We start from the raw sequence: 23,398 nt of genomic DNA on the forward strand, positions 1-23,398 counted from the left end.
CATACATGGGGTGGGAGATGTTCTCCAGCATGGAGGTCACCACGGACAGTGTCCTTCTGTCACCCTTCACCTGTACTGGGCCCAGGGGCCCCGAGGAGAGAGCCGGCCCTTCTAACCAGCCTGACAAGTCTATTCCTGTCCCTGGCTGGTATACAGCGCCCCCCGCAGGCCACTCCGGAGAAGATGGAAAAGGCCCTAAGAAGTGGCCCCCGGACCCCACAGGCCCTAAGAAGTGGCCCCCGGACCCCACAGACCCTAAGAAGTGGCCCCCGGACCCCACAGGCCCTAAGAAGTGGCCCCCGGACCCCACAGGCCCTAAGAAGTGGCCCCCGGACCCCACAGGCCCTAAGAAGTGGCCCCCGGACCCCACAGACCCTAAGAAGTGGCCCCCGGACCCCACAGACCCTAAGAAGTGGCCCCCGGACCCCACAGACCCTAAGAAGTGGCCCCCGAACCCCACAGACCCTAAGAAGTGGCCCCCGGACCCCACAGACCCTAAGAAGTGGCCCCCGGACCCCACAGACCCTAAGAAGTGGCCCCCGGACCCCACAGACCCTAAGAAGTGGCCCCCGGACCCCACAGACCCTCAGCCTCCTGAGCAGGTAGAGCCCGCTGTGGCCCTTACAGTGCAGCACCTCCAGGTGATCGGCCCTCTCCAGCTTATTATTGGGGCCTGCGCACCCCGGTACTTCTAGGTCCTGACTATCTCACTGCCCCTCCAGCTTATACCCTAATACACACTATAGTAAGCCGGCTCTTCTCTCCTTGTTCGGGGGTTATTTTGGAGGCGGTACCGGGAGATGGCGGATATGGTCCGGGCGGGAGTTGTGGCTGCGCTGAGGGACATCCGGGGTCAGCGGCCGGGCAGACATGAGGAGATTAGTGGCGGACTGTCCGGGGAGGAGACAAGAGGAGAGGAAGAGGAGGAGACCGGGAGGTGAGGGGGCCGGAGACCGGGAGACACCGGGAGATAAGGGGGCAGAAGACCGGGAGGTGAGGGGCCGGAGACCGGGAGATAAGGGGGCAGAAGACCAGGAGACACCGGGAGGTAAGGGGGCAGAGGACCGGGAGGTGAGGGGCCGGAGACCGGGAGATAAGGGGGCAGAAGACCAGGAGACACCGGGAGGTAAGGGGGCAGAGGACCGGGAGGTGAGGGGGCCGGAGACCGGGAGACACCGGGAGGTAAGGGGGCAGAGGACCGGGAGACACCGGGAGGTAAGGGGGGCAGAGGACCGGGAGGTGAGGGGGCAGAGGACCGGGAGACACCGGGAGGTAAGGGGGGCATAGGACCGGGGGGCATAGGACCGGGAGACACCGGGAGGTAAGGGGGCAGAGGACCGGGAGGTGAGGGGGCAGAGGACCGGGAGACACCGGGAGGTAAGGGGGGCAGAGGACCGGGAGGTGAGGGGGCAGAGGACCGGGAGACACCGGGAGGTAAGGGGGCAGAGGACCGGGAGGTGAGGGGGCAGAGGACCGGGAGACACCGGGAGGTAAGGGGGGCAGAGGACCGGGAGACACTGCTTATAGGTGATCCTCCTCCTCAGTGTACATGGAGATCCCCTCTGATTATAGGTGATCCTCCTCCTCAGTGTACATAGAGATCTCCTCTGATTATAGGTGATCCTCCTCCTCAGTGTACATAGAGATCTCCTCTGATTATAGGTGATCCTCCTCCTCAGTGTACATGGAGATCTCCTCTGATTATAGGTGATCCTCCTCCTCAGTGTACATGGAGATCCCCTCTGATTATAGGTGATCCTCCTCCTCAGTATACATGGAGATCTCCTCTGATTATAGGTGATCCTCCTCCTCAGTGTACATGGAGATCTCCTCTGATTATAGGTGATCCTCCTCCTCAGTGTACATGGAGATCTCCTCTGATTATAGGTGATCCTCCTCCTCAGGGTACATGGAGATCTCCTCTGATTATAGGTGATCCTCCTCCTCAGGGTACATGGAGATCTCCTCTGATTATAGGTGATCCTCCTCAGTGTACATGGAGATCTCCTCTGATTATAGGTGATCCTCCTCCTCAGTGTACATGGAGATCTCCTCTGATTATAGGTGATCCTCCTCCTCAGTGTACATGGAGATCTCCTCTGATTATAGGTGATCCTCCTCCTCAGTGTACATGGAGATCTCCTCTGATTATAGGTGATCCTCCTCCTCAGTGTACATGGAGATCTCCTCTGATTATAGGTGATCCTCCTCCTCAGTGTACATGGAGATCCCCTCTGATTATAGGTGATCCTCCTCCTCAGTGTACATGGAGATCTCCTCTGATTATAGGTGATCCTCCTCCTCAGTGTACATGGAGATCTCCTCTGATTATAGGTGATCCTCCTCCTCAGTGTACATGGAGATCTCCTCTGATTATAGGTGATCCTCCTCCTCAGGGTACATGGAGATCTCCTCTGATTATAGGTGATCCTCCTCCTCAGGGTACATGGAGATCTCCTCTGATTATAGGTGATCCTCCTCAGTGTACATGGAGATCTCCTCTGATTATAGGTGATCCTCCTCAGTGTACATGGAGATCTCCTCTGATTATAGGTGATCCTCCTCCTCAGTGTACATGGAGATCTCCTCTGATTATAGGTGATCCTCCTCAGTGTACATGGAGATCTCCTCTGATTATAGGTGATCCTCCTCAGTGTACATGGAGATCTCCTCTGATTATAGGTGATCCTCCTCAGTGTACATGGAGATCTCCTCTGATTATAGGTGATCCTCCTCAGTGTACATGGAGATCTCCTCTGATTATAGGTGATCCTCCTCCTCAGTGTACATGGAGATCTCCTCTGATTATAGGTGATCCTCCTCAGTGTACATGGAGATCTCCTCTGATTATAGGTGATCCTCCTCCTCAGTGTACATGGAGATCTCCTCTGATTATAGGTGATCCTCCTCCTCAGTGTACATGGAGATCTCCTCTGATTATAGGTGATCCTCCTCAGTGTACATGGAGATCTCCTCTGATTATAGGTGATCCTCCTCCTCAGTGTACATGGAGATCTCCTCTGATTATAGGTGATCCTCCTTCAGGGTACATGGAGATCTCCTCTGATTATAGGTGATCCTCCTTCAGGGTACATGGAGATCTCCTCTGATTATAGGTGATCCTCCTTCAGGGTACATGGAGATCTCCTTTGATTATAGATGATCCTCATCCAAGGTACATGGAGATCTCCTCAGATTATAGGTGATCCTGCTTCAGGGTACATGGAGATCTCCTCTGATTATAGGTGATCCTCCTCCTCAGTGTACATGGAGATCTCCTCTGATTATAGGTGATCCTCCTCCTCAGTGTACATGGAGATCTCCTCTGATTATAGATGATCCTCCTCCTCAGTGTACATGGAGATCTCCTCTGATTATAGATGATCCTCCTCCTCAGTATACATGGAGATCTCCTTTGATTATAGATGATCCTCATCCAAGGTACATGGAGATCTCCTCAGATTATAGGTGATCCTCCTTCAGGGTACATGGAGATCTCCTCTGATTATAGGTGATCCTCCTTCAGGGTACATGGAGATCTCCTCAGATTATAGGTGATCCTCCTTCAGGGTACATGGAGATCTCCTCTGATTATAGGTGATCCTCCTTCAGGGTACATGGAGATCCCCTCTGATTATAGGTGATCCTCCTCCTCAGTGTACATGGAGATCCCCTCTGATTATAGGTGATCCTCCTCCTCAGTGTACATGGAGATCTCCTCTGATTATAGGTGATCCTCCTCCTCAGTGTACATGGAGATCTCCTCTGATTATAGGTGATCCTCCTCCTCAGTGTACATGGAGATCTCCTCTGATTATAGGTGATCCTCCTCCTCAGTGTACATGGAGATCTCCTCTGATTATAGGTGATCCTCCTCCTCAGTGTACATGGAGATCTCCTCTGATTATAGGTGATCCTCCTCCTCAGTGTACATGGAGATCTCCTCTGATTATAGGTGATCCTCCTCCTCAGTGTACATGGAGATCTCCTCTGATTATAGGTGATCCTCCTCCTCAGTGTACATGGAGATCTCCTCTGATTATAGGTGATCCTCCTCCTCAGTGTACATGGAGATCTCCTTTGATTATAGATGATCCTCATCCAAGGTACATGGAGATCTCCTCAGATTATAGGTGATCCTGCTTCAGGGTACATGGAGATCTCCTCTGATTATAGGTGATCCTCCTCCTCAGTGTACATGGAGATCTCCTCTGATTATAGGTGATCCTCCTCCTCAGTGTACATGGAGATCTCCTCTGATTATAGGTGATCCTCCTCAGTGTACATGGAGATCTCCTCTGATTATAGGTGATCCTCCTTCAGGGTACATGGAGATCTCCTTTGATTATAGATGATCCTCATCCAAGGTACATGGAGATCTCCTCAGATTATAGGTGATCCTGCTTCAGGGTACATGGAGATCTCCTCTGATTATAGGTGATCCTCCTCCTCAGTGTACATGGAGATCTCCTCTGATTATAGGTGATCCTCCTTCAGGGTACATGGAGATCTCCTCTGATTATAGGTGATCCTCCTTCAGGGTACATGGAGATCTCCTCTGATTATAGGTAATCCTCCTCTGGTATACATGGAGATCTCCTCAGATTATAGGTGATCCTCCTTCAGGGTACATGGAGATCTACTCTGATTATAGATGATCCTCCTTCAGGGTACATGGAGATCTCCTCTGATTATAGGTGATCCTCCTTCAGGGTACATGGAGATCTCCTCTGATTATAGGTGATCCTCCTTCAGGGTACATGGAGATCCCCTCTGATTATAGGTGATCCTCCTCCTCAGTGTACATGGAGATCTCCTCTGATTATAGATGATCCTCATCCAAGGTACATGGAGATCTCCTCTGATTATAGGTGATCCTCCTTCAGGGTACATGGAGATCTCCTCTGATTATAGGTGATCCTCCTCCTCAGTGTACATGGAGATCTCCTCTGATTATAGGTGATCCTCCTTCAGGGTACATGGAGATCTCCTCTGATTATAGGTGATCCTCCTCCTCAGTGTACATGGAGATCTTCTCTGATTATAGGTGATCCTCCTCCTCAGTGTACATGGAGATCTCCTCTGATTATAGGTGATCCTCCTTCAGGGTGCATGGAGATCTCCTCGGATTATAGGTGATCCTCCTCCTCAGTGTACATGGAGATCTCCTCTGATTATAGGTGATCCTCCTCCTCAGTGTACATGGAGATCTCCTCTGATTATAGGTGATCCTCCTCCTCAGTGTACATGGAGATCTCCTCTGATTATAGGTGATCCTCCTCCTCAGGGTACATGGAGATCCCCTCTGATTATAGGTGATCCTCCTCCTCAGTATACATGGAGATCTCCTCTGATTATAGGTGATCCTCCTTCAGGGTACATGGAGATCTCCTCTGGTTATAGGTGATCCTCCTCCTCAGTGTACATGGAGATCTCCTCTGATTATAGGTGATCCTCCTCCTCAGGGTACATGGAGATCTCCTCTGATTATAGGTGATCCTCCTTCAGGGTACATGGAGATCTCCTCTGATTATAGGTGATCCTCCTTCAGGGTACATGGAGATCCCCTCTGATTATAGGTGATCCTCCTCCTCAGTGTACATGGAGATCTCCTCTGATTATAGATGATCCTCATCCAAGGTACATGGAGATCTCCTCTGATTATAGGTGATCCTCCTTCAGGGTACATGGAGATCTCCTCTGATTATAGGTGATCCTCCTTCAGGGTACATGGAGATCTCCTCTGATTATAGGTGATCCTCCTCCTCAGGGTACATGGAGATCTCCTCTGATTATAGGTGATCCTCCTCCTCAGTGTACATGGAGATCTTCTCTGATTATAGGTGATCCTCCTCCTCAGTGTACATGGAGATCTCCTCTGATTATAGGTGATCCTCCTTCAGGGTACATGGAGATCTCCTCTGATTATAGGTGATCCTCCTCCTCAGTGTACATGGAGATCTCCTCTGATTATAGGTGATCTACCTCCTCGGTGTACATGGAGATCTCCTCTGATTATAGGTGATCCTCCTCCTCAGGGTACATGGAGATCCCCTCTGATTATAGGTGATCCTCCTCCTCAGTATACATGGAGATCTCCTCTGATTATAGGTGATCCTCCTTCAGGGTACATGGAGATCTCCTCTGATTATAGGTGATCCTCCTCCTCAGTGTACATGGAGATCTCCTCTGATTATAGGTGATCCTCCTCCTCAGTGTACATGGAGATCTCCTCTGATTATAGGTGATCCTCCTCCTCAGTGTACATGGAGATCTCCTCTGATTATAGGTGATCCTCCTTCAGGGTACATGGAGATCCCCTCTGATTATAGGTGATCCTCCTCCTCAGTGTACATGGAGATCTCCTCTGATTATAGGTGATCCTCCTCCTCAGTGTACATGGAGATCTCCTCTGATTATAGGTGATCCTCCTCCTCAGTGTACATGGAGATCTCCTCTGATTATAGGTGATCCTCCTTCAGGGTACATGGAGATCTCCTCTGATTATAGGTGATCCTCCTTCAGGGTACATGGAGATCTCTGATTATAGGTGATCCTCCTTCAGGGTACATGGAGATCTCCTCTGATTATAGGTGATCCTCCTTCAGGGTACATGGAGATCTCCTCTGATTATAGGTGATCCTACTCCTCAGGGTACATGGAGATCTCCTCTGATTATAGGTGATCCTCCTCCTCAGGGTACATGGAGATCTCCTCTGATTATAGGTGATCCTCCTCCTCAGTGTACATGGAGATCTCCTCTGATTATAGGTGATCCTCCTTCAGGGTACATGGAGATCTCCTCTGATTATAGGTGATCCTCCTTCAGGGTACATGGAGATCTCCTCTGATTATAGGTGATCCTACTCCTCAGGGTACATGGAGATCTCCTCTGATTATAGGTGATCCTCCTCCTCAGGGTACATGGAGATCTCCTCTGATTATAGGTGATCCTCCTCCTCAGTGTACATGGAGATCTCCTCTGATTATAGGTGATCCTCCTCCTCAGTGTACATGGAGATCTCCTCTGATTATAGGTGATCCTCCTTCAGGGTACATGGAGATCTCCTCTGATTATAGGTGATCCTCCTTCAGGGTACATGGAGATCTCCTCTGATTATAGGTGATCCTACTCCTCAGGGTACATGGAGATCTCCTCTGATTATAGGTGATCCTCCTTCAGGGTACATGGAGATCTCCTCTGATTATAGGTGATCCTCCTCAGGGTACATGGAGATCTCCTCTGATTATAGGTGATCCTCCTTCAGGGTACATGGAGATCTCCTCTGGTTATAGGTGATCCTCCTTCAGGGTACATGGAGATCTCCTCTGGTTATAGGTGATCCTCCTCCTCAGGGTACATGGAGATCTCCTCTGATTATAGGTGATCCTCCTTCAGGGTACATGGAGATCTCCTCTGGTTATAGGTGATCCTCCTCCTTCAGGGTTCATGGAGATCTCCTCTGGTTATAGGTGATCCTCCTTCAGGGTACATGGAGATCTCCTCTGGTTATAGGTGATCCTCCTCCTCAGGGTACATGGAGATCTCCTCTGGTTATAGGTGATCCTCCTCCTCAGGGTACATGGAGATCTCCTCTGATTATAGGTGATCCTCCTCCTCAGGGTACATGGAGATCTCCTCTGATTATAGGTGATCCTCCTTCAGGGTACATGGAGATCTCCTCTGATTATAGGTGATCCTCCTTCAGGGTACATGGAGATCTCCTCTGGTTATAGGTGATCCTCCTTCAGGGTACATGGAGATCTCCTCTGGTTATAGGTGATCCTCCTTCAGGGTACATGGAGATCTCCTCTGGTTATAGGTGATCCTCCTCCTCAGGGTACATGGAGATCTCCTCTGATTATAGGTGATCCTTCAGGGTACATGGAGATCTCCTCTGATTATAGGTGATCCTCCTCCTCAGTGTACATGGAGATCTCCTCTGATTATAGATGATCCTCCTCAGGGTACATGGAGATCTCCTCTGATTATAGGTGATCCTCCTTCAGGGTACATGGAGATCTCCTCTGGTTATAGGTGATCCTCCTTCAGGGTACATGGAGATCTCCTCTGGTTATAGGTGATCCTCCTTCAGGGTACATGGAGATCTCCTCTGGTTATAGGTGATCCTCCTCCTCAGGGTACATGGAGATCTCCTCTGATTATAGGTGATCCTCCTTCAGGGTACATGGAGATCTCCTCTGATTATAGGTGATCCTCCTCCTCAGTGTACATGGAGATCTCCTCTGATTATAGATGATCCTCCTCAGGGTACATGGAGATCTCCTCTGATTATAGGTGATCCTCCTTCAGGGTACATGGAGATCTCCTCTGGTTATAGGTGATCCTCCTTCAGGGTACATGGAGATCTCCTCTGATTATAGGTGATCCTCCTCAGGGTACATGGAGATCTCCTCGGATTATAGCTGATCCTCCTCAGTGTACATGGAGATCTCCTCTGATTATAGGTGATCCTCCTATCAGATCTTCCTGACATCTGGGTATGATGGGAGATGTGCAGGTAATGTTGGGGATCTGTCTGACTTGTGGATGATGGGAGTTGTACTTGATTTTAGGGACTTCTTCTCCGCTAACAATCATGTCTCGGGTGATTCTCTTGTGTCTGAGACTCCTGTTCTGCCGCTCGCTCACTTGTTGTAAAGGGATTGAAGGGCTCTTTGGGTTATGCTGGGTTTTGGGGAATAGACCCTCGGGCATCAGATCTGCGGACCCTAAACCTGTCCCCCTCAGGTCCGCTCCCCATTATATGAGCGGTGTCAGGCGGGGCGCAGAGCTGAGAGGACGCTGTGTTTTCTCTCCGTGTACAGGAAGAGCTGGGATTTCCTTCCCCTGAATTCAGTGAAAACAGCAACAGAGACCAGGGAGAGACAGCTGCCAGAGAGACCGCAGAGACAGCCTGAGAGAGAGCCACGGAGACAGACTGCAAGAGAGAGCCACAGAGACAGCCTGCGAGAGAGAGCCACAGAGAGCCTGCGAGAGAGAGCCACAGAGAGAGCCTGCGAGAGAGAGCCACAGAGACAGCCTGCGAGAGAGAGCCACAGAGACAGCCTGCGAGAGAGAGCCACAGAGAGAGCCTGCGAGAGAGAGCCACAGAGAGAGCCTGCGAGAGAGAGCCACAGAGACAGCCTGCGAGAGAGAGCCACAGAGACAGCCTGCGAGAGAGAGCCACAGAGACAGCCTGCGAGAGAGAGAGCCACAGAGACAGCCTGCGAGAGAGAGAGCCACAGAGACAGCCTGCGAGAGAGAGAGCCACAGAGACAGCCTGCGAGAGAGAGAGACACAGAGACAGCCTGCAAGAGAGAGAGACACAGAGACAGCCTGCCGGAGGAGACAGCCTGTGAGAGAGAGAGGAAAAGACTGCAGACAGTCTGAAGTAACAAAGAGACTGACGGTGAAAGAGAAAGGCAATAGGAAAATGGATTTTTGTTTGTGTCTATAAAGTCTGTTCACATTTGAGAGAGACATCCTGTGACCAGCGAGGAGACGGCAGTGAGAGACCTCAGAGGTGGTGAGGCAGAGACCAGTCTGACGTCAGACATATTGTTGTGGCTCCAGAGTGGAACATAAAATTCTGTGACCCCATAATCTAGCCTGGCTAGGACGCTGGTGGACTCAGTGTGGTCGGGAAGATGGCAGCCAAGGACTACGACCATTTATTCAAGCTTCTGCTAATCGGAGACTCTGGTAAGTGCAGGAGGGGTCTTCGCTGCCCCAATCATGGTGGGACCTCCCACCGTTACATACATGATGGACGTGTAATTGTCAATCTGAGATTTCACCTTGTGTTACTGGAGGCTCATGAGTAAGGTTGGCTGTGTCTTATCTCACAGGTGTGGGGAAGAGCAGCCTCCTCCTGAGATTCTCTGATAACTCCTTCTCTGGTGAGTGTCCCCTCCTGGGTAACCGGCCTTGTGTCCCACTTGGTCTTGTGCCCTTTCCCTTCAATCAGTCTCATCTCCTACATCTTTCCTTTGCTCTTACCTCGGTCTTTCTTCTCCTCCGCTCTTTCCCCTTCTTCAGCTTCTTCTCCTCCACCCTTTCCCTTTCTTCGGCTTCTTCTCCTCGGCCCTTTCCCCTTCTTCGGCTTCTTCCCCTCGGCCCTTCCCCTTGCTCTTGCCTCGGCTTCTTCTCCTCGGCCCTTTCCCCTTCTTCGGCTTCTTCTCCTCGGCCCTTTCCCCTTCTTCGGCTTCTTCTCCTCTGCCCTTTCCCCTTCTTCGGCTTCTTCCCCTCGGCCCTTCCCCTTGCTCTTGCCTCGGCTTCTTCTCCTCGGCCCTTTCCCCTTCTTCGGCTTCTTCCCCTCGGCCCTTTCCCCTTCTTCCGCTTCTCCTCCTCCGCCCTTTCCCCTTGGCCCTTCCCCTTGCTCTTGCCTCGGCTTCTTCTCCTCCACCCTTTCCCCTTCTTTGGCTTTCCCCTTCTTCGGCTTCTTCCCCTCGGCCCTTCCCCTTGCTCTTGCCTCAGCTTCTTCTCCTCTGCCCTTTCCCCTTCTTCGGCTTCTTCCCCTCGGCCCTTTCCCCTTCTTCGGCTTCTTCCCCTCGGCCCTTTCCCCTTCTTCGGCTTCTTCCCCTCGGCCCTTTCCCCTTCTTCGGCTTCTTCCCCTCGGCCCTTTCCCCTTCTTCGGCTTCTTCCCCTCGGCCCTTTCCCCTTCTTCAGCTTCTTCCCCTCGGCCCTTTCCCCTTCTTCGGCTTCTTCCCCTCGGCCCTTTCCCCTTCTTCGGCTTCTTCTCCTCTGCCCTTTCCCCTTCTTCGGCTTCTTCTCCTCGGCCCTTTCCCCTTCTTCGGCTTCTTCCCCTCGGCCCTTTCCCCTTCTTCGGCTTCTTCTCCTCTGCCCTTTCCCCTTCTTCGGCTTCTTCCCCTCGGCCCTTTCCCTTTCCTCTGCTTTGGTCTAATCTCCTCCTCGCCCTTTCCCGTTCTCTTGCCTCAGTTTTGTACCCTCCATTGTACTCCGTCCATGACGTTGTTCTCTTCGGGATCTTGCAGGAAGCTATATAACAACAATTGGAGTGGACTTTAAGATCCGGACCCTTGTTCTTGATGGGGAACGGGTAAAGCTGCAGATCTGGGACACTGCCGGTCAGGAGAGGTTTCGGACAATCACGTCAACGTAAGCAATATACAGGGGAGTCTCTGGTGGTAGAATGTGGTGGGGACGGTGTAGACTGATGGGGGCGCTTGATGATGACTCAATCTCTATAATGTGATTTTCCTCAGGTATTACCGGAACACACATGGCGTCATTGTCGTTTATGATGTCACCAACCCAGAATCCTTTGTGAATGTCAAGCGCTGGCTGCACGAGATAAGTCAGAATTGTGACTCTGTGTGCACCGTGCTGGGTGAGTGCTCCACAGTCTGGGGTGCGGGCATTGTGGGTGCAGTCACCAGTCCTGGGCACCGGATCGGGCATGCTCTGCAGCATTGTTCCCCTTGCACTTCGCTAGTTTCCTGAACTTCTGGATGTCGGTTCACATAAATGCAGAGTTTAAGTACCCGGAGCCCTCCTTTATAATCTTTGGCCTCTGATTCCCGTCCTCCCCTTATTCTGTGGCCTCCAGCTTCTCCTTCTGTCTGAGACCCTCCCTCTTCTATTGGATAATGGGGGGCGTGTGGTGGGGCAGGTTCAGTAGGGATTGTCTCGCACTACTATCGCACTGTGGGGAGGGGGATCTATCAGGTCTTGTATGATAGTTGTGAAAGTCACTTTTTTTTTTCTTTCTGCAAGTTGGGCTTTAGCGTGAAAAGGGGCCAAAGCTCCGGCAGACTGACATAATAACTGCTCGTCCTGGTAACCCTAACCCCACGTGCATCGGGTACTCTGAGGAGCTGGGGGGCATCTTACAGAAATGGAGGAGGATGGGAGTCTGAAGAAATGCCTTGGGGATTATTGTAGTGTATTACTGCTGCAAGCATCTGTGTGTCCCTTTAGAGGTGTATAGTAGATTGCCTCTGTGAGCCCCTATAGAGCTGTACAGTAGACTGCCTCTGCGTGCCCCTATAGAGCTGTACAGTAGACTGCCTCTGTGAGCCCCTATAGAGCTGTACAGTAGACTGCCTCTGTGAGCCCCTATAGAGCTGTACAGTAGACTGCCTCTGTGTGCCCCTATAGAGCTGTACAGTAGACTGCCTCTGCGTGCCCCTATAGAGCTGTACAGTAGACTGCCTCTGTGAGCCCCTATAGAGCTGTACAGTAGACTGCCTCTGTGAGCCCCTTTAGAGCTGTACAGTAGACTGCCTCTGTGTGCCCCTATAGAGCTGTACAGTAGACTGCCTCTGTGTGCCCCTATAGAGCTGTACAGTAGACTGCCTCTGTGAGCCCCTATAGAGCTGTACAGTAGACTGCCTCTGTGTGCCCCTATAGAGCTGTACAGTAGACTGCCTCTGCGTGCCCCTATAGAGCTGTACAGTAGACTGCCTCTGCGTGCCCCTATAGAGCTGTACAGTAGACTGCCTGTGTGCCCCTATAGAGCTGTACAGTAGACTGCCTCTGTGTGCCCCTATAAAGCTGTACAGTAGACTGCCTCTGTGAGCCCCTATAGAGCTGTACAGTAGACTGCCTCTGTGTGCCCCTATAGAGCTGTACAGTAGACTGCCTCTGTGTGCCCCTATAGAGCTGTACAGTAGACTGCCTCTGTGTGCCCCTATAGAGCTGTACAGTAGACTGCCTCTGTGTGCCCCTATAGAGCTGTACAGTAGACTGCCTCTGTGTGCCCCTATAGAGCTGTACAGTAGACTGCCTCTGTGAGCCCCTATAGACCTGTACAGTAGACTGCCTCTGTGAGCCCCTATAGAGCTGTACAGTAGACTGCCTCTGTGAGCCCCTATAGAGCTGTACAGTAGAGTGCCTCTGTGTGCCCCTATAGAGCTGTACAGTAGAGTGCCTCTGTGAGCCCCAATAGAGCTGTACAGTAGACTGCCTCTGTGTGCCCCTATAGAGCTGTACAGTAGACTGCCTCTGCGAGCCCCTATAGAGCTGTACAGTAGACTGCCTCTGCGAGCCCCTATAGAGCTGTACAGTAGACTGCCTCTGCGTGCCCCTATAGAGCTGTACAGTAGAGTGCCTCTGTGTGCCCCTATAGAGCTGTACAGTAGACTGCCTCTGTGAGCCCCTATAGAGCTGTACAGTAGACTGCCTCTGTGAGCCCCTATAGAGCTGTACAGTAGACTGCCTCTGCGTGCCCCTATAGAGCTGTACAGTAGACTGCCTCTGCGAGCCCCTATAGGCCTGTACAGTAGACTGCCTCTGTGTGCCCCTATAGAGCTGTACAGTAGACTGCCTCTGTGAGCCCCTATAGAGCTGTACAGTAGACTGCCTCTGCGTGCCCCTATAGAGCTGTACAGTAGACTGCCTCTGCGTGCCCCTATAGAGCTGTACAGTAGACTGCCTCTGCGTGCCCCTATAGAGCTGTACAGTAGACTGCCTGTGTGCCCCTATAGAGCTGTACAGTAGACTGCCTCTGTGTGCCCCTATAAAGCTGTACAGTAGACTGCCTCTGTGAGCCCCTATAGAGCTGTACAGTAGACTGCCTCTGTGTGCCCCTATAGAGCTGTACAGTAGACTGCCTCTGTGTGCCCCTATAGAGCTGTACAGTAGACTGCCTCTGTGTGCCCCTATAGAGCTGTACAGTAGACTGCCTCTGTGTGCCCCTATAGAGCTGTACAGTAGACTGCCTCTGTGTGCCCCTATAGAGCTGTACAGTAGACTGCCTCTGTGAGCCCCTATAGACCTGTACAGTAGACTGCCTCTGTGAGCCCCTATAGAGCTGTACAGTAGACTGCCTCTGTGAGCCCCTATAGAGCTGTACAGTAGAGTGCCTCTGTGTGCCCCTATAGAGCTGTACAGTAGAGTGCCTCTGTGAGCCCCAATAGAGCTGTACAGTAGACTGCCTCTGTGTGCCCCTATAGAGCTGTACAGTAGACTGCCTCTGCGAGCCCCTATAGAGCTGTACAGTAGACTGCCTCTGCGAGCCCCTATAGAGCTGTACAGTAGACTGCCTCTGCGTGCCCCTATAGAGCTGTACAGTAGAGTGCCTCTGTGTGCCCCTATAGAGCTGTACAGTAGACTGCCTCTGTGAGCCCCTATAGAGCTGTACAGTAGACTGCCTCTGTGAGCCCCTATAGAGCTGTACAGTAGACTGCCTCTGCGTGCCCCTATAGAGCTGTACAGTAGACTGCCTCTGCGTGCCCCTATAGAGCTGTACAGTAGACTGCCTCTGCGTGCCCCTATAGAGCTGTACAGTAGACTGCCTCTGCGTGCCCCTATAGAGCTATACAGTAGACTGCCTCTGCGTGCCCCTATAGAGCTGTACAGTAGACTGCCTCTGCGAGCCCCTATAGAGCTGTACAGTAGACTGCCTCTGCGAGCCCCTATAGAGCTGTACAGTAGACTGCCTCTGCGAGCCCCTATAGACCTGTACAGTAGACTGCTTCTGCGTGCCCCTATAGAGCTGTACAGTAGACTGCCTCTGCGAGCCCCTATAGAGCTGTACAGTAGACTGCCTCTGCGTGCCCCTATAGAGCTGTACAGTAGACTGCCTCTGCGTGCCCCTATAGAGCTGTACAGTAAACTGCCTCTGTGAGCCCCTATAGAGCTGTACAGTAGACTGCCTCTGTGTGCCCCTATAGAGCTGTACAGTAGACTGCCTCTGTGTGCCCCTATAGAGCTGTACAGTAGACTGCCTCTGCGAGCCCCTATAGAGCTGTACAGTAGACTGCCTCTGCGTGCCCCTATAGAGCTGTACAGTAGACTGCCTCTGCGTGCCCCTATAGAGCTGTACAGTAGACTGCCTCTGCGTGCCCCTATAGAGCTGTACAGTAGACTGCCTCTGCGTGCCCCTATAGAGCTGTACAGTAGACTGCCTCTGCGTGCCCCTATAGAGCTGTACTGTAGACTGCCTCTGCGAGCCCCTATAGAGCTGTACAGTAGACTGCCTCTGCGAGCCCCTATAGAGCTGTACAGTAGACTGCCTCTACGTGACCCTATAGAGCTGTACAGTAGACTGCCTCTGCGAGCCCCTATAGAGCTGTACAGTAGACTGCCTCTGCGTGCCCCTATAGAGCTGTACAGTAGACTGCCTCTGTGTGCCCCTATAGAGCTGTACAGTAGACTGCCTCTGTGTGCCCCTATAGAGCTGTACAGTAGACTGCCTATGTGAGCCCCTATAGAGCTGTACAGTAGACTGCCTCTGTGTGCCCCTATAGAGCTGTACAGTAGACTGCCTCTGTGAGCCCCTATAGAGCTGTACAGTAGACTGCCTCTGTGTGCCCCTATAGAGCTGTACAGTAGACTGCCTCTGTGAGCCCCTATAGAGCTGTACAGTAGACTGCCTCTGTGTGCCCCTATAGAGCTGTACAGTAGACTGCCTCTGTGAGCCCCTATAGAGCTGTACAGTAGACTGCCTCTGTGTGCCCCTATAGAGCTGTACAGTAGACTGCCTCTGTGTGCCCCTATAGAGCTGTACAGTAGACTGCCTCTGTGAGCCCCTATAGAGCTGTACAGTAGACTGCCTCTGTGTGCCCCTATAGACCTGTACAGTAGAATGCCTCTGTGAGCCCCTATAGAGCTGTACAGTAGACTGCCTCTGTGAGCCCCTATAGAGCTGTACAGTACACTGCCTCTGTGAGCCCCTATAGAGCTGTACAGTAGACTGCCTCTGTGAGCCCCTATAGAGCTGTACAGTAGACTGCCTCTGTGAGCCCCTATAGAGCTGTACAGTAGACTGCCTCTGTGTGCCCCTATAGAGCTGTACAGTAGACTGCCTCTGTGAGCCCCTATAGAGCTGTACAGTAGACTGCCTCTGTGTGCCCCTATAGACCTGTACAGTAGAATGCCTCTGTGAGCCCCTATAGAGCTGTACAGTAGACTGCCTCTGTGAGCCCCTATAGAGCTGTACAGTAGACTGCCTCTGTGTGCACCTATAGAGCTGTACAGTAGACTGCCTCTGTGAGCCCCTATAGAGCTGTACAGTAGACTGCCGCTGTGTGCCCCTATAGAGCTGTACAGTAGACTGCCGCTGTGTGCCCCTATAGAGCTGTACAGTAGACTGCCTCTGTGTGCCCCTATAGAGCTGTACAGTAGACTGCCTCTGTGAGCCCCTATAGAGCTGTACAGTAGACTGCCTCTGTGAGCCCCTATAGAGCTGTACAGTAGAATGCCTCTGTGAGCCCCTATAGAGCTGTACAGTAGACTGCCTCTGTGAGCCCCTATAGAGCTGTACAGTAGACTGCCTCTGTGAGCCCCTATAGACCTGTACAGTAGACTGCCTCTGTGAGCCCCTATAGACCTGTACAGTAGACTGCCTCTGTGAGCCCCTATAGACCTGTACAGTAGACTGCCTCTGTGTGCCCCTATAGACCTGTACAGTAGACTGCCTCTGTGAGCCCCTATAGACCTGTACAGTAGACTGCCTCTGTGTGCACCTAAAGAGCTGTACAGTAGACTGCCTCTGTGTGCACCTATAGAGCTGTACAGTAGACTGCCTCTGTGTGCCCCTATAGACCTGTACAGTAGACTGCCTGTGTGCCCCTATAGACCTGTACAGTAGACTGCCTCTGTGTGCCCCTATAGAGCTGTACAGTAGACTGCCTCTGTGTGCCCCTATAGACCTGTACAGTAGACTGCCTCTGTGTGCCCCTATAGAGCTGTACAGTAGACTGCCTCTGTGTGCACCTATAGAGCTGTACAGTAGACTGCCTCTGTGTGCCCCTATAGAGCTGTACAGTAGACTGCCGCTGTGTGCCCCTATAGAGCTGTACAGTAGAGTGCCTCTGTGTGCCCCTATAGAGCTGTACAGTAGAGTGCCTCTGTGTGCACCTATAGAGCTGTACAGTAGACTGCCTCTGTGAGCCCCTATAGACCTGTACAGTAGACTGCCTCTGTGAGCCCCTATAGAGCTGTACAGTAGACTGCCTCTGCGTGCCCCTATAGAGCTGTACAGTAGACTGCCTCTGCGTGCCCCTATAGAGCTGTACAGTAGACTGCCTCTGCGAGCCCCTATAGAGCTGTACAGTAGACTGCCTCTGCGTGCCCCTATAGAGCTGTACAGTAGACTGCCTCTGCGTGCCCCTATAGACCTGTACAGTAGACTGCCTCTGCGTGCCCCTATAGAGCTGTACAGTAGACTGCCTCTGCGTGCCCCTATAGACCTGTACAGTAGACTGCCTCTGTGAGCCCCTATAGAGCTGTACAGTAGACTGCCGCTGTGAGCCCCTATAGAGCTGTACAGTAGACTGCCTCTGTGAGCCCCTATAGAGCTGTACAGTAGACTGCCTCTGTGAGCCCCTATAGAGCTGTACAGTAGACTGCCTCTGTGTGCCCCTATAGAGCTGTACAGTAGACTGCCTCTGTGAGCCCCTATAGAGCTGTACAGTAGACTGCCTCTTTGTGCTCCTATAGAGCTGTACAGTAGACTGCCTCTGTGAGCCCCTATAGACCTGTACAGTAGACTGCCTCTGTGAGCCCCTATAGAGCTGTACAGTAGACTGCCTCTGTGTGCCCCTATAGAGCTGTACAGTAGACTGCCTCTGCGAGCCCCTATAGAGCTGTACAGTAGACTGCCTCTTTGTGCTCCTATAGAGCTGTACAGTAGACTGCCTCTGCGAGCCCCTATAGAGCTGTACAGTAGACTGCCTCTGCGAGCCCCTATAGAGCTGTACAGTAGACTGCCTCTTTGTGCTCCTATAGAGCTGTACAGTAGACTGCCTCTGTGAGCCCCTATAGAGCTGTACAGTAGACTGCCTCTGTGAGCCCCTATAGAGCTGTACAGTAGACTGCCTCTGTGAGCCCCTATAGAGCTGTACAGTAGACTGCCTCTGTGTGCACCTATAGAGCTGTACAGTAGACTGCCTCTGTGTGCACCTATAGAGCTGTACAGTAGACTGCCTCTGTGAGCCCCTATAGAGCTGTACAGTAGACTGCCGCTGTGTGCCCCTATAGAGCTGTACAGTAGACTGCCGCTGTGTGCCCCTATAGAGCTGTACAGTAGACTGCCTCTGTGTGCCCCTATAGAGCTGTACAGTAGACTGCCTCTGTGAGCCCCTATAGAGCTGTACAGTAGACTGCCTCTGTGAGCCCCTATAGAGCTGTACAGTAGAATGCCTCTGTGAGCCCCTATAGAGCTGTACAGTAGACTGCCTCTGTGAGCCCCTATAGAGCTGTACAGTAGACTGCCTCTGTGAGCCCCTATAGACCTGTACAGTAGACTGCCTCTGTGAGCCCCTATAGACCTGTACAGTAGACTGCCTCTGTGAGCCCCTATAGACCTGTACAGTAGACTGCCTCTGTGTGCCCCTATAGACCTGTACAGTAGACTGCCTCTGTGAGCCCCTATAGACCTGTACAGTAGACTGCCTCTGTGTGCACCTAAAGAGCTGTACAGTAGACTGCCTCTGTGTGCACCTATAGAGCTGTACAGTAGACTGCCTCTGTGTGCCCCTATAGACCTGTACAGTAGACTGCCTGTGTGCCCCTATAGAGCTGTACAGTAGACTGCCTCTGTGTGCCCCTATAGAGCTGTACAGTAGACTGCCTCTGTGTGCCCCTATAGACCTGTACAGTAGACTGCCTCTGTGTGCCCCTATAGAGCTGTACAGTAGACTGCCTCTGTGTGCACCTATAGAGCTGTACAGTAGACTGCCTCTGTGTGCCCCTATAGAGCTGTACAGTAGACTGCCGCTGTGTGCCCCTATAGAGCTGTACAGTAGAGTGCCTCTGTGTGCCCCTATAGAGCTGTACAGTAGAGTGCCTCTGTGTGCACCTATAGAGCTGTACAGTAGACTGCCTCTGTGAGCCCCTATAGACCTGTACAGTAGACTGCCTCTGCGAGCCCCTATAGAGCTGTACAGTAGACTGCCTCTGCGTGCCCCTATAGAGCTGTACAGTAGACTGCCTCTGCGTGCCCCTATAGAGCTGTACAGTAGACTGCCTCTGCGAGCCCCTATAGAGCTGTACAGTAGACTGCCTCTGCGTGCCCCTATAGAGCTGTACAGTAGACTGCCTCTGCGTGCCCCTATAGACCTGTACAGTAGACTGCCTCTGCGTGCCCCTATAGAGCTGTACAGTAGACTGCCTCTGCGTGCCCCTATAGACCTGTACAGTAGACTGCCTCTGTGAGCCCCTATAGAGCTGTACAGTAGACTGCCGCTGTGAGCCCCTATAGAGCTGTACAGTAGACTGCCTCTGTGAGCCCCTATAGAGCTGTACAGTAGACTGCCTCTGTGAGCCCCTATAGAGCTGTACAGTAGACTGCCTCTGTGAGCCCCTATAGAGCTGTACAGTAGACTGCCTCTGTGTGCCCCTATAGAGCTGTACAGTAGACTGCCTCTGTGAGCCCCTATAGAGCTGTACAGTAGACTGCCTCTGTGAGCCCCTATAGAGCTGTACAGTAGACTGCCTCTGTGAGCCCCTATAGAGCTGTACAGTAGACTGCCTCTGTGAGCCCCTATAGAGCTGTACAGTAGACTGCCTCTGTGTGCCCCTATAGAGCTGTACAGTAGACTGCCTCTGTTTGCCCCTATAGAGCTGTACAGTAGACTGCCTCTGTGTGCCCCTATAGACCTGTACAGTAGACTGCCTCTGTGTGCCCCTATAGACCTGTACAGTAGACTGCCTCTGTGAGCCCCTATAGAGCTGTACAGTAGAGTGCCTCTGTGTGCCCCTATAGACCTGTACAGTAGACTGCCTCTGTGAGCCCCTATAGAGCTGTACAGTAGAATGCCTCTGTGTGCCCCTATAGAGCTGTACAGTAGACTGCCTCTGTGAGCCCCTATAGAGCTGTACAGTAGAATGCCTCTGTGAGCCCCTATAGAGCTGTACAGTAGACTGCCTCTGTGAGCCCCTATAGAGCTGTACAGTAGACTGCCTCTGTGAGCCCCTATAGACCTGTACAGTAGAATGCCTCTGTGAGCCCCTATAGAGCTGTACAGTAGAGTGCCTCTGTGTGCCCCTATAGACCTGTACAGTAGACTGCCTCTGTGAGCCCCTATAGAGCTGTACAGTAGAATGCCTCTGTGTGCCCCTATAGAGCTGTACAGTAGACTGCCTCTGTGAGCCCCTATAGAGCTGTACAGTAGACTGCCTCTGTGAGCCCCTATAGAGCTGTACAGTAGACTGCCTCTGTGAGCCCCTATAGAGCTGTACAGTAGACTGCCTCTGTGAGCCCCTATAGACCTGTACAGTAGAATGCCTCTGTGAGCCCCTATAGAGCTGTACAGTAGAGTGCCTCTGTGTGCCCCTATAGACCTGTACAGTAGACTGCCTCTGTGAGCCCCTATAGAGCTGTACAGTAGAATGCCTCTGTGTGCCCCTATAGACCTGTACAGTAGACTGCCGCTGTGTGCCCCTATAGAGCTGTACAGTAGAATGCCTCTGTGTGCCCCTATAGAGCTGTACAGTAGACTGCCTCTGCGAGCCCCTATAGAGCTGTACAGTAGACTGCCTCTGCGAGCCCCTATAGAGCTGTACAGTAGACTGCCTCTGCGTGCCCCTATAGAGCTGTACAGTAGACTGCCTCTGTGTGCCCCTATAGAGCTGTACAGTAGACTGCCGCTGTGTGCCCCTATAGACCTGTACAGTAGACTGCCTCTGTGTGCCCCTATAGAGCTGTACAGTAGACTGCCTCTGTGAGCCCCTATAGAGCTGTACAGTAGACTGCCTCTGTGTGCCCCTATAGAGCTGTACAGTAGACTGCCGCTGTGTGCCCCTATAGAGCTGTACAGTAGACTGCCTCTGTGTGCCCCTATAGAGCTGTACAGTAGACTGCCTCTGTGTGCCCCTATAGAGCTGTACAGTAGACTGCTCTGTGTGCCCCTATAGAGCTGTACAGTAGACTGCCGCTGTGTGCCCCTATAGAGCTGTACAGTAGACTGCCTCTGTGTGCCCCTATAGACCTGTACAGTAGACTGCCGCTGTGTGCCCCTATAGAGCTGTACAGTAGAATGCCTCTGTGTGCCCCTATAGAGCTGTACAGTAGACTGCCTCTGCGAGCCCCTATAGAGCTGTACAGTAGACTGCCTCTGCGAGCCCCTATAGAGCTGTACAGTAGACTGCCTCTGCGTGCCCCTATAGAGCTGTACAGTAGACTGCCTCTGTGTGCCCCTATAGAGCTGTACAGTAGACTGCCGCTGTGTGCCCCTATAGACCTGTACAGTAGACTGCCTCTGTGTGCCCCTATAGAGCTGTACAGTAGACTGCCTCTGTGAGCCCCTATAGAGCTGTACAGTAGACTGCCTCTGTGTGCCCCTATAGAGCTGTACAGTAGACTGCCGCTGTGTGCCCCTATAGAGCTGTACAGTAGACTGCCTCTGTGTGCCCCTATAGAGCTGTACAGTAGACTGCCTCTGTGTGCCCCTATAGAGCTGTACAGTAGACTGCTCTGTGTGCCCCTATAGAGCTGTACAGTAGACTGCCGCTGTGTGCCCCTATAGAGCTGTACAGTAGACTGCCTCTGTGAGCGGCCTGAGGACACCTTGTTTATCCTACAGAGGTCTCTGATGTCATTGGTGGAGATTTTATCGTCTGACCCGTCCCCTCACTTTCCTCGCCCCTTTTTTGGTGTTGCGGTCTCTCCGTTGCGCCGTCTCACCTGCCATATTGTTTACAGTGGGGAATAAAGACGACGACCCCTCCCGAAAACGTGTGGAAACTGTGGACGCGAAAAGATTCAGTGACCAAATGGGCGTCCGACTGTACGAGACGAGCGCGAAGGAAAACCGCAACGTAGAAGAGGTGAGAGGAGGCGAGCTATAGGAGGGGCCAAATAGGCGGCCCCTCCCCCACCCGGCAGCATTCTGCATGTGTTATGGTCGGGGGTCCGCAGTCCGTTATCAGCCGGGTCCTCGCTTTCAGCTTTATATCTCGCCGTCCCGCCGTGTCCGTGACGACACCTGTCCCGCCGTGTCCCTGACGACACCTGTCCCGCCATCTTGTGACGACACCTGTCCCGCCGTGTCCCTGACGACACCTGTCCCGCCGTGTCCCTGACGACACCTGTCCCGCCGTGTCCCTGACGACACCTGTCCCGCCGTGTCCCTGACGACACCTGTCCCGCCGTGTCCCTGACGACACCTGTCCCGCCGTGTCCCTGACGACACCTGTCCCGCCATCTTGTGACGACACCTGTCCCGCCATCTTGTGACGAGTATTTATAATTGGCGTTCTATGCCAGAAAGGTAAGGTATCTTGGTCGCTGAGGCGGAGTGGCGGTTTTCTGTGGTGTCTGCCCTGTTATGGCGCCATTGAGTCTGGGTCTGATAAGGATGATGAGTGTGCGGCCCTACAGACCCCGGGGCCCTCACACATTGCAGCAGGGGGGAGTCTAGTGCCAGGCGTAGTTACTGGAGGGACACTTGGGGTAATAGATTGGGGGGGTCGCTGTGTCTATCGGGGGGGGGGGGGGGGGGGGTGCCGTGTCTATCGGGGGGTGGGGCGCTCTGTGTCTATCAGGGGGGGCACCGTGTCTATTGCTGGGGGGGGGGTCGCCCCGCTGTGTCTATTGGGGGGGTGGGGGGGGCGCTGTGTCTATGGGGGAGGGGGGGCGCGGTGTCTACCGGGGGGGGGGGGGGGGCGCTCTGTGTCTATCAGGGGGTGGGGGTGCTGTGTCTATCGGGGGGGTGCCATGTCTATCGGGGGGGGGGTGCCGTGTCTATTGGGGGGGGGCCGTCCCGCTGTGTCTATCGGGGGGGCCGTCCCGCTGTGTCTATTGGGGGAGCACGTGTCTATCGGGGGGTGGGGGGGGCGCTGTGTCTATGGGGGAGGGGGGCGCTCTGTGTCTATCAGGGGGTGGGGGTGCTGTGTCTATGGGGGGGGTGCCATGTCTATTGGGGGGGGGCGCTCTGTGTCTATCGGGGGGGGCCGTCCCGCTGTGTCTATTGGGGGGTGTGGGGGGCGCGGTGTCTATGGGGGTCAGTAGCGCTCACGTGTCTGTCGTCTCCAGATGTTCCTATCGGTGACCCGTCTGGTCCTCAGGATGAAGCAGGAGAGCCAGGCCCGGCTACGGCCCAGCGAGGTGGTGACCATCACCAAGACCAAGAAGAAGCCGCACGTGAAGAGGTGCTGCTGAGGGTCCCCGGGGGCCCCACCTGGAATAACTGGAAGTGAACTGTTGTGGGAACGGCAGGGGCTGTGGGTGTATCGTGGCGTGTGGGTGTATCGGACGCCATTCCAGGGTGAGCGGAGATTGGGGGTTGTAGTATGTGGAGACTCCAGCCAGGGACCAAGTTGCCTTGTTTATTCTTCCCAGCATTCCCTCTGCTTGACACTGACCAATCAGGAGGCCCGCTGCCGCCCCGCCCTCTGTACAGGATATTGCGCTTATTTTTGCATCCAGATAATTAACAGATATTATTAATAAAGAAGATTTTTGTATATGAGAGCGGCGTCTCCGTG

At 52.9% G+C, this 23,398-nt stretch overlaps 1 protein-coding gene across 4 annotated transcripts; it reads left to right on the top strand.

The window, feature by feature from the left end:
* Window positions 1-848: 848 nt before the first annotated feature.
* Window positions 849-23,364, top strand: LOC142216228 (ras-related protein Rab-35-like). 4 transcript variants are annotated; one of them, XM_075283895.1, is made up of 7 exons: window positions 849-937; window positions 8,830-9,706; window positions 9,853-9,903; window positions 10,999-11,122; window positions 11,230-11,354; window positions 21,615-21,739; window positions 22,947-23,364. In XM_075283895.1, exons 2-7 carry the CDS (start codon window positions 9,652-9,654, stop codon window positions 23,070-23,072), a joined length of 606 nt encoding a protein of 201 aa, XP_075139996.1. In that variant the 5' UTR covers window positions 849-937; window positions 8,830-9,651; the 3' UTR covers window positions 23,073-23,364. The 4 variants fall into 4 exon arrangements, with proteins under 4 accessions (XP_075139996.1, XP_075140000.1, XP_075139999.1 ...); XM_075283899.1 differs by lacking the exon at window positions 849-937 and adding an exon at window positions 1,107-1,126; XM_075283898.1 differs by lacking the exon at window positions 849-937 and adding an exon at window positions 1,144-1,215.
* Window positions 23,365-23,398: the final 34 nt, after the last annotated feature.

Source organism: Leptodactylus fuscus, chromosome 8, assembly GCF_031893055.1.
Source record: "Leptodactylus fuscus isolate aLepFus1 chromosome 8, aLepFus1.hap2, whole genome shotgun sequence".
Classification (NCBI taxonomy): Eukaryota; Metazoa; Chordata; class Amphibia; order Anura; family Leptodactylidae; genus Leptodactylus; species Leptodactylus fuscus.

Coding starts and splice junctions, on each gene's coding strand:
- LOC142216228 (XM_075283895.1), top strand. CDS start 9,652: ATGGCAGCCAAGGACTACGACCATTTATTCAAGCTTCTGCTAATCGGA. Junction 11,355..21,614: donor CTCTGTGTGCACCGTGCTGG/GTGAGTGCTCCA, acceptor TATTGTTTACAG/TGGGGAATAAAGACGACGAC. Junction 21,740..22,946: donor AAAACCGCAACGTAGAAGAG/GTGAGAGGAGGC, acceptor TGTCGTCTCCAG/ATGTTCCTATCGGTGACCCG.